Below are 14,967 nucleotides of genomic sequence, written 5' to 3'. Positions count from 1 at the left end.
AAAAAGTCCAGTTTTAGAAAGCTTTCTCAGTGAAAGCTTTTAAACTGAATAAGAACTTATACATTAACCCAGAAATACAAAAGTAATAGCAATTATTACTTCATCTTTTGCTTTATTTATTCTTCTTTCTGTGATTTGGAATATCAAAAGAATTTATTGAAAATTCTACTCTCTCACAGAAGAAACAGTAAAGGGCCAGAAAGGGTTTCTGGTTTGCTGTTTTCATTCATTTGGTTAAATACCATGCATTGCCAAATATTTTACATTTTGGGGGAATCTTACTTGGTTATGAAAACTTTCTTCCTTTTGAGAAGTTTAACTCACTAAAATAGTTTTTTTTTAACTGATTAGAGTTGACAAAATAGAATTACTTATCGCTGAGAAAAAAGCTCTCTTAAGCAAAAAACTAATGGATACCGAAGCCCTAGAAGAGGCAATAGAAAATCTCAAGCACCTATATCGGTATGTAATCTTCTAAACTGTATGAACTGTGGTGACTTTGTTTACCTTATTCATTTTTAAATGGATAATTTTAATAGCTAACTTTTAAATAGCAGCTATTGTGTCAAGTACTGTGCTAATTGCTTTATAGTTATTATCTCATTTATCCTCACTTCTTCTAAGGCTGTTGCCTTAGAAAATAGCTGCTATTATTGTCCCCATTTCACAGATAAGGCAGAGATTAAATGATTTGTTGAAGATCACACAGCTAGCAATTGTCAGAGGCTGAATTTGAACTTAGCTATTTCTGATTTTAGGTTTACCCCTCTGTCCATTGAATAACCTTTAATCATAAATCCATGTTAGGTCACAAAGAACTGTAAGGAAAGCAAATCTTTCTATTCAGCTACTTTGATCTAGTTATAATTAATTTGTTCCATTTTTTGTTAGCATTGATATTTGAGTGCCTATTAAATGCGTATCTCTATAGATATTTCTATAAAAACAGAAAAGCACAAGGCTTCCTGAGCAGAGCATACTAGTTTCATTTTCAGGATGTTTCCCTATCATGCTATTTCTGCCTCAGTGCTTCTGTGGTTAAATTTCCTGTTCTCAGAGACAATAATATGTCACCAGGTGTCAGTTTTATGTCATCGTCATGTTGATGTTTCCCAAATACAAGGTATGTGCTTTCTCTGATATTTAAGATGATTGCAAAATTGTATCATGCATAGGATTAAATCTATACTCAGGAAAACTTAAATTCAAATAAAGCCTAATAAATTTATTCCATCTGGAAAATGAGAAAAATAATAGTCTTTATCAGGCAGCTAGGTGACACAGTGGATAGAGTGCCACGCATGAAGTCAGGAAAACTCATCTTCCTGTGTTCAAATATGACTTTGGATACTTAACACTTTTATGATCCTGGGCAAGTCACTTAACACTGTTTGCCTCAGTTTCTTCATCTACAAAATGAGCTAGAGAAGGAAATGGCTAACTAGTGTCATTGCCAAGAAAACCCCAAATAAGGTCACAAGGAGCTGGCCACAATTGAAAGGACTGAACAACAATAATAGCACCAAGTAGAACTTATCTTGAAAGGTTACTTTGAGGATCAAATAAGATATTTATAAAGTATTTGGCAGACATTATAGTGACATAAAAATTAATGTTAGGTATTGTTATTATTAATAGGGATAATGCTTTCTTTTCCCATCAGCTTTATTATCATAGGTTTTCAAAAGAAACTTTCTTTGCTGAACAACTGGAATTTAGTTTTAATTTAAATGTCAAACTTTTAAAATAATTTGATTCAATATTTACCCCACAATCTTCAAGGATATCTCTCTGCTCTGTAAAGTAAGGTACACTCATGCTAAGAAACTGCTTTGAAACACTGCCAGAACTTGTTCTATGAAGCCAAGTTCTTTTTTAGTACATTAATCATTTCCATTTACTTTACCAGTTTCTTGCATAACAAATATCTGAATCTACTTAACAAGATCATTGTCTCTGGAATGAGATTTCTGATTCACAGACAAAGTCTTGGTGCTTCACTTTTTAAAGAGCAAAATTATCAATTCAGGGAAGCAAAGTGATGAATAGAAAGATTTTAGTAATAATTCACACATGAACTGAGATGAATTTGGTCTAGGGTGGTAGCAGGTGAAATAGGATTTATAAAAGAGATATCTTGAGGAGCAGATTAATAACACTTGATGAATGACTGAATATAAGAAATCAGTCAGCAAGTATTTATTAAGCACAAACTGTGTGCTGGGCATTATGCTAAGGGCTGGGCATCACATAAAGATAGACATAAGTACTGGACCCATAATTTTATTGGTGAAGAAGCTTCTTCTTCAAATGCAGGTTGGCACCTTCCCTGCTCCTTAAAATGTTAGAAAATTGACCAGAGTATCAACAAATTGAGTGACTTGCTGAAGATCACAGAGTCAATATCTTCCTGGATTCATATCAGGTTCTCCATCTATTATGTCATGTTGCCTGTTATGGGGATGAAAACACAAAGACAAAAAATTAAATGATCATTTTTTTTGAGTAGCTTACATTCTACTATGGGAGACAACAAGTATATAAATATATATTCACAAAATAAAAGCAAGATAAAATATGTAGTGTTGAAGAGTGAAGAGGGTATCACAAAATAGAAGAATTAGGAAAGGATTCACATAGAATGTATGGAATTCTAAAATGCAGAAGTAAGGTTAGAGTGCATTTTAGATGGGAGGGAAAGTCAACAAAAAGATCTAGAGATAAGATAAAGTATCCTATATAAAGAAAAAAGGAGTTGGTTTCAGTGGACCATAGCTTGTGAGAACAGAAATTTATAGCAAATTATAGCAAAAATAGAATATTGAGTTCGGATCAGGTTGTGAAGAATTTTGAAAGCTAACAGAAAAATTTATATTCAGTCACAGACTCCTTTATATAATAAGTCATTAGAGTTTGATAATAGAAGTGACCCATACTTTAGGAAATTTGTTTTAGCAGCTTGGTGAAGGATCGATTGGTGAGAGTTAGGAGGTCGGAAGCTTGTGTTCAAGATTTTTAAAATGAACTTTATTGCTGAAGTCTGGGTAATTTTATTTTCTTCTTCCATTTTCCCATCACTCACTTTCTGAATCCTTCCCCTTTGATTGTGGCTCCCATAAGGGGCGGACATTAAAGTTGTCTCAGCATTCTCTCATGTTGAAGAATTCCCCTTTCATTGGCCTCAGTTCTTGACCTAAGAAACTTCTGAGGGGAAGAAAACTGGCTGGCTGCTTTCCAGTCTACTTTGCTTTAGGTTTCAGCATAGTGCTCTACATTTTATGTAATCTGCTTCCACTCCCATACCCATCATCTTTTCCTCCTACTCAGACCCCAATCACAATCTTTCTTTTCTTTTAAATTCTTCTTTTCAATTTCTGTGAATTAGTTTGTTTTACATACAACTAACCCCTCCCTGAATTTACTCTTTCTTTTTCTTCTTCCCCCCACTTCTCTTTCCCTTTTAATGACCATCTGTATTCCACCCTGTTGTTGACCTGTTCAGATGGAAATGAAGTTAAAGTGATGTCCACTCTCCCTACTCCTTCCTTATTTATATACATAGATTTCACACCTCAATTATATTGAGATAGCTCAGGCAATAAAATTCAAGACAGCCAAGGTGTTCATAATTTAGAAGGTGTTTATTACCAGCTGGGATGGACCTCTCAGTATGAGTTCCATCCTGAACAGAAGTAGAGACAGGCTTATAGGCATTTTCGTTCAACCTTGTGGTTACAAGTTTCATTGACACAGTCTCTCACTTACAATGACAGGATGTGGGGGAGCACACAATGGGGCATGTTGACATACATTGTAATGTTGGCCCGACATTGTTAGGCAAAAACTTCTTCAGAAAGTCCACGACCTCATGACCTTTTAGGTAGCTACTTCTTGGAAAATCTAGGGCCTCATACATAACCCAGGGATGGGGCCCAGTCTTTGGTCCATTACAATATAAGCTAAATTCCTATAGCATTATTGTCTTTTCTTTTCTTGGCGAATCTCTTTCCCTCTCTCTTTTCTTTATTCTTTTAAGATCATCAAAACTTAAAACCACTAGCCAATCCTTCTAATATTTAAATCCTTCTGCTGGTCCTGAAGACATTGGGATCACCTTCTCATTAAAATATAAACACTTCATTCCTATATAATCTCTTCTGATTACTCCTTGTTATTTACCTTTTTCATATTTCTCTTGACTCCTGTACTTATAAGATTTCTACTCAACTTTTGTCTTTTAATTAAGAATGCCTGGAAGTTCTCTAATTAAATATCCATTTTTTTTCTATAAGTATGCTCAGTTAATTTTTATTGAGCTTATATCTTTTATTTTCTGAAGTATTGCATTCTATAATTCCTACCACTTATAGTGTTGCTGACAAACCTTCTGTACTCTTGACTATTGTTCTTCAATTCTCACTGGCTGTTTACAATTTTTTTTTTTTTTTGCAAGAAACTCTGGATTTTGTTTCCACTGTTCTTAGTTTTCATTTTGAGATTTCTTTTAGAAGCTGACAGTGACTTATTATTTTCATTTCCCCCTACTGCTCATAAAAATAATGATTTCTTGAAATATTATAAGCAAGCTCTTTGTATTTATGTTTTGTAGTCTGAGAGGGGTAATGACTGACAAGCAATGCAATGATTCCTAAATTATCACTCTTCATCTGTTTTCCAACATAGTGTTTTTAATACATTGTTAAAACTTTGTTTTTCCAATTTTTTGACCTTATTTTTGTTTTTTTTCCTCAGTAGTATTTTATTTTTCTAAATACATGTAAAGATAGTTTTCTTTTCTTTTCTTTTCTTTTTTTTTTAATTTAATAGCCTTTTATTTACAGGTTATATGCATGGGTAACTTTACAGCATTAACTATTGCCAAACCTCTTGTTCCAATTTTTCACCTCTTACCCCCCCACCCCCTCCCCTAGATGGCAGGATGACCAGTAGATGTTAAATACATTAAAATATAAATTAGATACACAATAAGTATACATGACCAAAAGGTTATTTTTGTTGTACAAAAAGAATCAGACTTTGAAATATTGTACAATTAGCTTGTGAAGGAAATCAAAAATGCAGGTGGGCATAAATGTAGGGATTGGGAATTCAATGTAATGGTTTTTAGTCATCTCCCAGAGTTCTTTCTCTGGGCGTAGCTGGTTCAGTTCATTACTGCTCCATTGGAAATGATTTGGTTGATCTCGTTGCTGAGGATGGCCAGGTCCATCAGAACTTGACCTTATTTTTGAAGAAGGGACCCCGAAACTCTAAAACTCTTTGAAGGAGAGAATCTTCTTCAACTCTGCCTCAGTGAGGAACCTGGCTTGAGGGAAACAGTTTCATTCTATTATCTAGGTGGGGTTGGTTCAGTCCTGAGCAAAAGAATTCCAACCCTATTCAAATTCCAGCTCAAGCTGAAACCCAGCTTGTAGATAAGCCAACTTGGGACTCTACCCACTAGCCCCTTTTAGCTTGTAGCCAAAGTTCCTATTATAAAAGAGCCGATCTAAAATCCTCTCTTTGCAGAGGTTCTAAACATGCCATTCTATGCCATGCTAGGCTATGCCAAAAAATCCTCAGACCACTGGAATAATATTCTTTTCCAGTGCTACCCTCTCCTTATACTTCTAATGCCGAAGAAACTGAGCAAGACAGAGATAAGAGACCAATTCAATAATTTATTAAATGGAGAGAAATACTGGGACCAATGCATCCATGTTGATCCCAGGGCTAGACAAGACTATCATCTCAAAGAGTCTAGCCCCTAGTATCCTGGCAGGGACCCTTTTATGGAATAATAAGAACAATGACAGAATGGAGGGACCTAGGTGGGGATAACCTAATAAAGGGAGGTTACTGATGTTCTAATGACATTAAGGAATGTCTATAAAACCTTTATCTCAACCATTAAGAGGGGATGGTCATAACCTAAGGCAGAATTACGAAATAGGACAATTGGAGGAACTGGTCACCCCATTAAAAAGGAACTTTGGCATAACATCCTCACCTATTTCCCTAACTAGACTTTAAGCCTCTCTGTCAGGATTTCTATCCTTACTTCCCAATCCCTATAATAAGCATTTTTTATTAGTCTAGGTTTTAGGGTTTGTAAATTTCTTTACAGAGAATCCTTGCACCACCAGAAGAGAGTTCCCCAAAACTCTCTACCCTTGGGTCAAATCCCAAGGGGGTTTGGGGAGCCAAACCTCTCCATTTGGTTCCCTGAATCCCAAACTTGCCACTAGATATCGCTTAACTCCCTGACCACCAGAAATCCTAATATCATTTTGGTTCCCTAAATCTAGATCTTATCATCTGGTTCCCTAATAAAGGGAACTCCCAAACCTAAACCTCATCATATTTTTGGTTCCCATACCAGGAGCCCCAAAAACTAGACTTCACCTCATCAGTTTTCATATATCTTGTTGTTTCATAAAGTCATTGATTTTTGTTTAGCTCATTCTAATTTTCAGGGAATCTATTACCAAGATAAATTTTGTACCACTTGTACTTAATTCTCTAAGACTTTTTTTTCTTTTTTTTTTTTTTAATTATAGCCTTTTATTTTATATGTATACACACACACACACACACACACACACACACACACGGATAATTTTTGACATTCACCCCTACAAAACCCTGTGTTCTAATCTTTTCCCTTCCTTCTCCCTACCTCCTCCCCCAATTGACAAATGATCTAATATAAATTAAACATGTGCAATTCCTCTATGCATATTTCCACAAATATCATGCTGATGACGAGAAAAATTAGATCAAAAAAGAAGAAAAATGAGAAAGAAAATAAGATGTAAGCAAACAATAACAGAGAGAGTGAGAATGCTATGTTGTGGTCCAGATTATTTCCCACTGTCCTCTCTCTGGGTGCAGATGGCTTTCTTCATCACAAGAACCATTGGAACTGATCTGAATCACCTCACTGTTGACAAGAGCCATGTCCATCAGAATTGATCATAGTATAATCTTGCTATTGCCATGTATGATGATGATCTGGTTCTGCTCATTTCACTTAGGATCAGTTCATGTAAAAGTCTCTCCAGGTCTCTCTGAAATTATCCTGCTAATCATTTCTTATAGAATAATAATATTTCATAGCATTCATATACATAACTTTTCCAGCCATTTTCTAATTGATGGATATCCACTGTTTCCAGTTTCTTGCCACTACAAAAAGAGCTTCCACAAACATTTTTGCACAAACATGTGGGTCCCTTTCCCTCTTTTATGATCTCTTTAGGATAAAAGTACAATGGAAATACTGCTGGATTAAAGGGTAATGCACAGTTTGATAGCCCTTTGGGCATAAAGACTTTTTTTTTTTTTTGGTTAAAAAAAGTTTTGTTTATTTTTAACATTAAAAACATCAGTGTTCCAAATTCTCTCACTGTAGCCCCTACCCCACCTACCAAGAAGGCAAGTAATATGATATCCTTTCTATATGTAAATCATGCAAAACATATTTCCATATTAACCATGTCAAAGAAAAACATGAAAAATAAAGTGAGAAAATTATAATTCAATTTGCACTGAGTTCACCAGTTTTCTCTCGGGAAGTGGATAGCAATTTTTATCATGAATCTTTCTGAATTGTCTTTGATTGATGTATTGATCAGAGTTGTTATGTTTTTATTTTTTAAATTGCTTTTTTTGGAGAGGTTATTCATATATTTTAATTTTTTGTATTTATTTCCTTATGAATCATGTTGAGAAATAAATCAAAACAAAAGCAAAAAAAAAATGGGAAAGAAAAAAAAAGAAGAAAAAAAGTGAACATGGCATTTATTGATTTGCTTTCAGTCTCCCTATTTCTCTCTCTGAATGCAGATGGTGTTTTCTATTCGAAATTTATTGAGATTGCCTTGGATCACTGAAGTGTTGAGAAGAACCAAATCTTTAATACTTAATCATTGCACAAACTTGCTGTTACTGTGTACAATGTATTCCTGGTTCTGCTTATTTCACTCAGCATCAGTTCATGTAAATCATTCCAGATCTTTCTAAAATCAGTTTGTTCACCATTTTTTATAGAACAATAATATTTCATTGCTTTCATATATCATAACTTATTCAGCCATTCCCCAGTTGATGGGCACATACTCATTTTCCAATTCTTTGCCACCTCAAAAACTTCACTTGGTCATAATATATTATCCAAGGATAAATTGTTGTAATCTCTGCTAATTTTATTTAAAATTTTTGCATCAGGGAAATTGGTTTGTAATTTTCTTTCTCTGTTTTGGTTTATTCTGGTTTAGGTATTAATACCATATTTATGCCATAGAAGGAATTTGGCAGTACTCCTTTACCTATTTTTCCAAATAATTTACATAGTATTGGAATGAATTGTTTAAATGTTTGATAGAATTTACTTGTAAATCCATCTGGTTGGTGCCGTGTTTAATTTCTTTTTATATATTAGGACTATTTAAATAACTAAGTAATTTATTTCTTTTTCTGTTAATCTGGACAATTTATATTTTTTCAAATTATGCATCTATTTCAATTAGATTGTCAGATTTGCTGGCACATAGTTGGACAAAATAGCTCCTAATTATTTCTTTAATTTCTTTTCCATTGGTAGTAAGTTCACCTTTTTCAGTTTTGATGCTGATAATTTGGGGTTTTTTCCTTTCCTTTTTTTAATCAAGTTAACGAAAGGTTTATCTATTTTGTTGATTTTTTCATAAAATCAACTCTTAGTTTTATCAATAAATTCAATAATTTTCTTAGTTTCAATTTTATTAATCTCTCCTTTGAGTTTCAAAATTTTAATTTTGTATTTAATTGTAGATTTTTTATTTGTTCTTTTTCTAGTTATTTTAGTTGCATGCCCAATTAGTTGATCTCCACTTTTTCTGTTTTATTTATATTACTACTTAGAGATATAAAATTTTCCCTAAGAACTGCTTTGGTTACATTCAATAGGTTTTGATTTGTTGTCTCATTATTGTCATTCTCTTGGATGAAATTATTGATAGTTAATATAATTTGTTGTTTAACCCACTCATTCTTTAGAATTAGATTCTTTTACAATTAGTTTTCAGTTTATCTTTCCCTGGCCTTTGATTGAACATAATTTTTATTCATTGTGGTCTGAAAAGGAAGCATTTACTATTTCTGCCTTTCTGCATTTGATTTGAGATTTTTATGCAGTTTTTGTGTGGATGCCTTGTACTGCTGAGAAAAATTGTCTCTATTCAATTTTCCCCAGAGATCTATCATGTCTTAAGTTTTCTAGGATACTACTAACTTCCTTAGTTTCTTTCTTATTTATTTGGTAGCTGAATTTATCTAATTCTGAGAGGGAGACTTTGAGGCATGCTCTACCACTTGGTGCATATATATTTAATGTCGATATTACATCATTGTCTATGGTACTCTTTAAGAAGATGTAACTTCCTTCCTTATCCTTTTAATTAGATTGCCTTTCACTTTTGCTTTATCTGAGATCAGAATTGCCTACTACCATTTTTTCTTGCTTCAGCTGAAGTATAACAAATGCTGCTTTAGCCTTTTATCCTTACTCTGGATGTATCTATCTCTTTTCAAATGTGTTTCTTGTAAACAACTTATTGTAGGATTCTGTTTTTTAAAGCACTCTGCTCTTCACTTCCGTTTTATGGAAGAGTTCATCCTATTCACATTCACAGTTATGATTAACAGCTCTGCATTTCCCTCCATCCTATTTTTTTCCTCTACCTATACTTTTGTTCTGTCTTTCCACCCTGTCCCTCAGTAGTAGTATTTTGTTTCTAACCCATCCCACCTTCTACCCGCCCCCTTCTATCACACCTTCTTCCTTTTCTTACTATTTTTCCTAGTGTTTCTGTTCTCCTTCTATCTAGCCTCTCCCTTTGCTTGCCCCTTTATCCTCCTACTTTTTTATATATGTAAGATCAATTTCTATACCTAACTGAATGATTGTTATTTCCTCTTTGAGCCAAAATTGATGAATTTAAGCTGCAAATAATGCTCATCCTCCTCCCTTTAGACCCTAAGCCTTAAATCCTACTATGAAACCAGAAAATTTCAGATCTTCCACAGCTAACCTAGCCCAGTTCTAAGTCCCAGCATCATGCGCCATGATGATTCCCTTGAGTCAGAACATATGGCTCTGTTTGTAGCTCAAAGGTTGAGTCTGCAATACTGGCCCATTCCTATTCCACATTTCCTACCATGTTCATTCACAAGTGGGCTAAATTCCTGATCTTGGCATGAAAAAAAGAAATGAGTCACTGTGGTTTCTGTTTGGATCTTGGATCTTGGTCTGTAGTTCTTCCCAAATCTTTGTTAGAGTAGTTGTTAGGGAAATTACACTGTACCACTTCTTCCTATTTTGCCATATTTGCTGATTTCTAATCTTCCATTTAAAAAATAAGATTGTATCCAATTTCATAACCCATTATTTTTCTATTTTTTTAGTGTCAAGCATATACTTGCCCCAGAATTCAAGATCTGCCAATAATTTTCATTTTGAATCTCCTAATTTCATTGCTCATTAGCTTTCTACTTGTTAAATTTTCAATCTTATATTATTTGTTTCAATTTGTTTCTATATCCTTATGCGTTATATTCTTCCACCTGATATAGCTTTCCTCTGTTTCTTAACCACGTATATCAACCTATTCAAAATGTACTTCTGGGAAGACTTCTATCAATCCATAAGCATTGAATGAACATTTACTATGTGTCAGGTAAAAACTGACTTTGGGAAACAAATACAAAAAATTATTCTTAAGGAGTTTATATATCCTACATGAGAGACATGTATATAGATAAGTGAAAGTATAAAATACATGTAAAGTAAAAGGAAAAAGGTAATTTTAAATAGGAGGTCAAAGTAGCTGGATGCTCAGGAAAGATCACTTATAGGACTAGGACTGAAGCTAAACTTGGAAGAAAACTAAAGATTTAAGGGGGGAAATGAGGAAGAAGTATATTCTTTGTATGGAGGACTTCCAATGCTGGAAATGAATTTCCAAATTTTTTAAATTTTCCCCAGTTGCATGGCAAGAAAAATTTTAACATTCATTTTTATGAGATTTTTAGTTCCAATTTTTCTCCCTCCCTCCCCTCTTCTCTTCTAAAGACAGTAGGCAATTTGATATAATTTATATAAGAGTTATCATGTAAAACATATTTCCAAATTAGTCATATTTGTGAAAGAACAAACAAATCAAAAGGTTAGTGAAAAAAATATCCTTTGATCTGCATTCCAAATCATTTAATCAGTTCTTTATCTGGTTATGAATAGTATTTTGTTTTATTTTATTTTATTTGTTTGCACTTATCTTAGATCCTTGTGTTGCTGAGAAGAGTTGAATCATTCATAGTTAACCATCCCACTTGTTCATTTCATTTTATAACAGTTTGTACAAGTCTTTCTTGTTGCAATAGGTCAGTTCATATATTCCAGCTTGTTCAGCATTCTCCAATTGATGAAAATATCCCCTCAATTTCCAACATTTTGGCACTGCAAAAAAAAAAAAAAAAAAAAAAAAAAAAAAGGCTGCTATAAATATTTTACGAATATGTAGATTTTTCCCCTTTTTATGTCTTGGGATACAGACCTAATAGTGAGTTTTATAGCCATTTGGGAGTAGTTCCAGATTCTTCTCCAGAATGATTGAATCAGGGCACAACTCCACTAATAGTGCAAATCTGGTAGGTTTGAGATGGTATCTTAGAGTTACTTTAATTTGCATTTCTCTAATCAAAAGTGGTTTGTAGAACTTTTTCATATGCCTATAGATTGCTTTGATTTCTTCATCTGAAGATTGTCTGTATCCTTTGACCATTTATCAATTGGGGGATGGCTTGTATTCTTCCAAATTTCTTCTTAGTCCTCTATATATTTGAAAAATGAAGTCTTTTTATTATCAGAGATGTTTGCTACAAAAATTGTTTCCCAGCTTTCTGCTTTCCTTCTAATCTTGATTATATTGTTTCTGTTTGTATAAAAGTCTTTTAATTTAATATGATCAAAATTATTAGCTCTTTTCCATTGTGTAATGCTCTCTCTTGCTTCATCATAAATTCTTCCCCTTCCCATACATATAACAGGTAGACTATTCTTTGTTCTTCTAATTTGTTTATGGTACTTTTTAATGGCTAAATCATGCACCCCTTTCAACCTTATCTTGGTATGCAGTGTGAAATGTTGATCTAGTTTGTGTCCTGTTTTTCCCAGTTTTCCCAGTTTTTGCCAAATGATGAGTTCCTCTCCCCAAATCTGGGGTCTTGGCTTTATCAAACACTAGGTTATTTTATCATTGACTATTGTATCTTGTGTACCAAGTCTATTCCATTGATGTACCACTCTATTTCTTAGCCAGTACCAGATAGTTTTGATTATTACTAAGTTATATGATAGAGTTTAAGATATGGTATTGCTAGACCACCTTATTTGGTATTTTTTTTCCATTAATTCCCTTGATATTCTTAACCTTTGTTCTTAAAGTTGAATTTTATTGTATTTTTTTTCCATCACAATCAGATTTTTTTTTTTTTTTTTGGTAATTTGATGGGTATGACACTGAGTGAGTATGCTAGTTTAGGCAGAATTGTCATTTTTATTATTTTGGCTTGGCTCAACAATAAACAATTAATATTTTTCCAATTGTTTAGATCTGACTTTATTTCTTTAAAAAGTGTTTTTTAATTGTGTTCATATAGTTCCTGGGTTTATCTTGTCAGGTAAACTCTCAAATATTTTGTACTGTTTATGGTTATTTCAAATGGAATTTCTCTTTTTATCCCTTGCTGCCAGTAGGCTTTGTGGGCCATATAAAAATGCTTATGATTTATGTAAGTTTAGGGTTCATATTACATCCCACAAATTTGTTAAAGTTATTCATTATTTTAAGTAATTTTAAAATTAATATTCTAGGGTTCTTTAGGTATATCATCATATCATCTGCCAATTTTGTTTCCTCATGGCCTATTCTAATTCCTTTTTCTTCTCTTATTGCCACAGTTAACATTTCTAATACAGTACTGAATAATAGTGATGATAATGGGCATTCTTGCTTCACCTCGATCTTATTAGGAAGGGTTTTACCTTATCCTCATTACATATAATGTTTCTTGATATAATTGTACAATCAACAATTATAGATGTAATATAATGTTTAAAACATTATATTATATATAATATATGTAATTATATATTATATATAATGTTTATATATAATTATGTATAATGTTTTAAACAATCATTTAAATGATTATTTAAAACCTAAAATGATTTGGTTTTACATAAATTTTTTAAAATGTTCTCTTTATTCTTATGCTCACTACAGTGAGGAATAGGTACGTTATTTTGTCAGCATCTATAGAAATAATCATATGATTTCTGTTGATTTTCTTTTTGATATGTTCAATTATATTGATTGGTTTTCCTGATATTGAACCAACCTTGCATTCCTGGTGTAAATCCCACCTGATTATAGTGGTAATACTTGTAACACATTGTTGTAATTGCTTTGCTAGTATTTTGTTCTAAAGTTTTTCATTAATATTGTTAATTTTATTTGTCTGCTTTTGCTCTTCCTGGTTTGGATTTCAGCATCATGTTTGTGTCATAAAAAGAGTTTGGTGGAGCTTCTGTTTCGCCTGTTTTTCCAAATAATTTTTTTAGTATTAGAATTGTTACTCAAATGTTTGGTAGAATTGGTGAACCCATCTGACTTTGGGGATTTTCCCTAGGGAGTACCACATTGATGGCTTATTCAGTTTCTTTTTCTTTATTTTTTATTATAACTTTTATTGACAGTACATATGCATGGGTAATTTTTTTACAACATTATCCCTTTCACTCACTTCTGTTCCGATTTTTCCCTTCTCTCGCTCCACTCCCTCCCCTAGATGGCAGGCAGTCTTATACATGTTAAATATATTATAGTATATCCTAGATACAATATATGTATGAAGAACCGAACAGTTCTCTTGTTGCACAGGAAGAATTGGATTAACAAAACAGAAATACAAACAGTTTACACTTATTCCTAGTGTTCCTTCTCTGAGTGTAGCTAATTTTGTCCATCATTGAGCATTTGGAACTGAATTAGATCTTCTCTTTGTTGAAGATATCCACTTCCATCAGAATACATCCTCATACAGTATTGCTGTTGAAGTATATAAGGATCTCCTGGTTCTGCTCATTTCACTCAGCATCAGTTCATGTAAGTCTTTCCAAGCCTCTCTGTATTCATCCTGCTGGTCATTTCTTACAGAACAATAATATTCCATAACATTCATATACCACAATTTACCCAGCCATTTTCCAATTGATGGGCATCCATTCATTTTCCAGTTTCTAGCCACTACAAAGAGTACTGCCACAAACATTTTGGCACATACAGGTCCCTTTCCCTTCTTTAGTATCTCTTTGGGATATAAGCCCCAGTAGTAACACTGCTGGATTAAGGGGTATGCACAGTTTGATAACTTTTGGGGCATAATTCCAAATTGCTTTCCATAATGGTTGGATTCATTCAAAACTCCACCAACAATACATCAGTGTCCCAGTTTTCCTGCATCCCCTCCAACATTCGTCATTATTTTTTCCTGTCATTTTAGCCAATCTGACAGGTGCGTAGTGGTATCTCAGAGTTGTCTTAATTTGCATTTCTCTGATCAATAGTGATTTGGAACACTCTTACATATAAGTGGAAACAGTTTCAATTTCATCATCTGAAAATTGTCTGTTCATATCCTTTGACCATTTATCAATTGAAGAATGGCTTGATTTCTTATAAATTAGAAATCAATTCTCTATATATTTTGGAAATGAGGCCTTTATCAGAACCTTTGACTGTAAAAATGTTTTCCCAGGTAATTGTTTCCCTTCTAATCTTGTCTGCATTATTTTTGTTTGTACAAAAACTTTTCAATTTGATATAATCAAAATTTTCTATTTTGTGATCAGTAATGATCTCTAGT

The 14,967-nt window shown here is 33.2% G+C and overlaps 1 protein-coding gene across 5 annotated transcripts in view; it reads left to right on the top strand.

Annotated features, from left to right (window-relative positions):
• CCDC175 (coiled-coil domain containing 175) overlaps positions 1–14,967 on the top strand; it is a 120,562-nt gene that overhangs the window by 52,969 nt on the left and 52,626 nt on the right. For all 5 annotated transcript variants that reach the window (XM_031952671.1, XM_031952672.1, XM_031952668.1 and 2 more), the window contains one exon: positions 352–462. In XM_031952671.1, the coding sequence (XP_031808531.1) occupies positions 352–462 (111 nt within the window). The remainder of the gene's footprint in view (positions 1–351; positions 463–14,967) is intronic.

The sequence above is a fragment of the Sarcophilus harrisii genome, chromosome 2 (assembly GCF_902635505.1).
Source record: "Sarcophilus harrisii chromosome 2, mSarHar1.11, whole genome shotgun sequence".
Classification (NCBI taxonomy): domain Eukaryota; kingdom Metazoa; phylum Chordata; class Mammalia; order Dasyuromorphia; family Dasyuridae; genus Sarcophilus; species Sarcophilus harrisii.
Note: the sequence above shows the minus strand (reverse complement) of the source record. Positions and strands in the feature narration are given on the sequence as shown.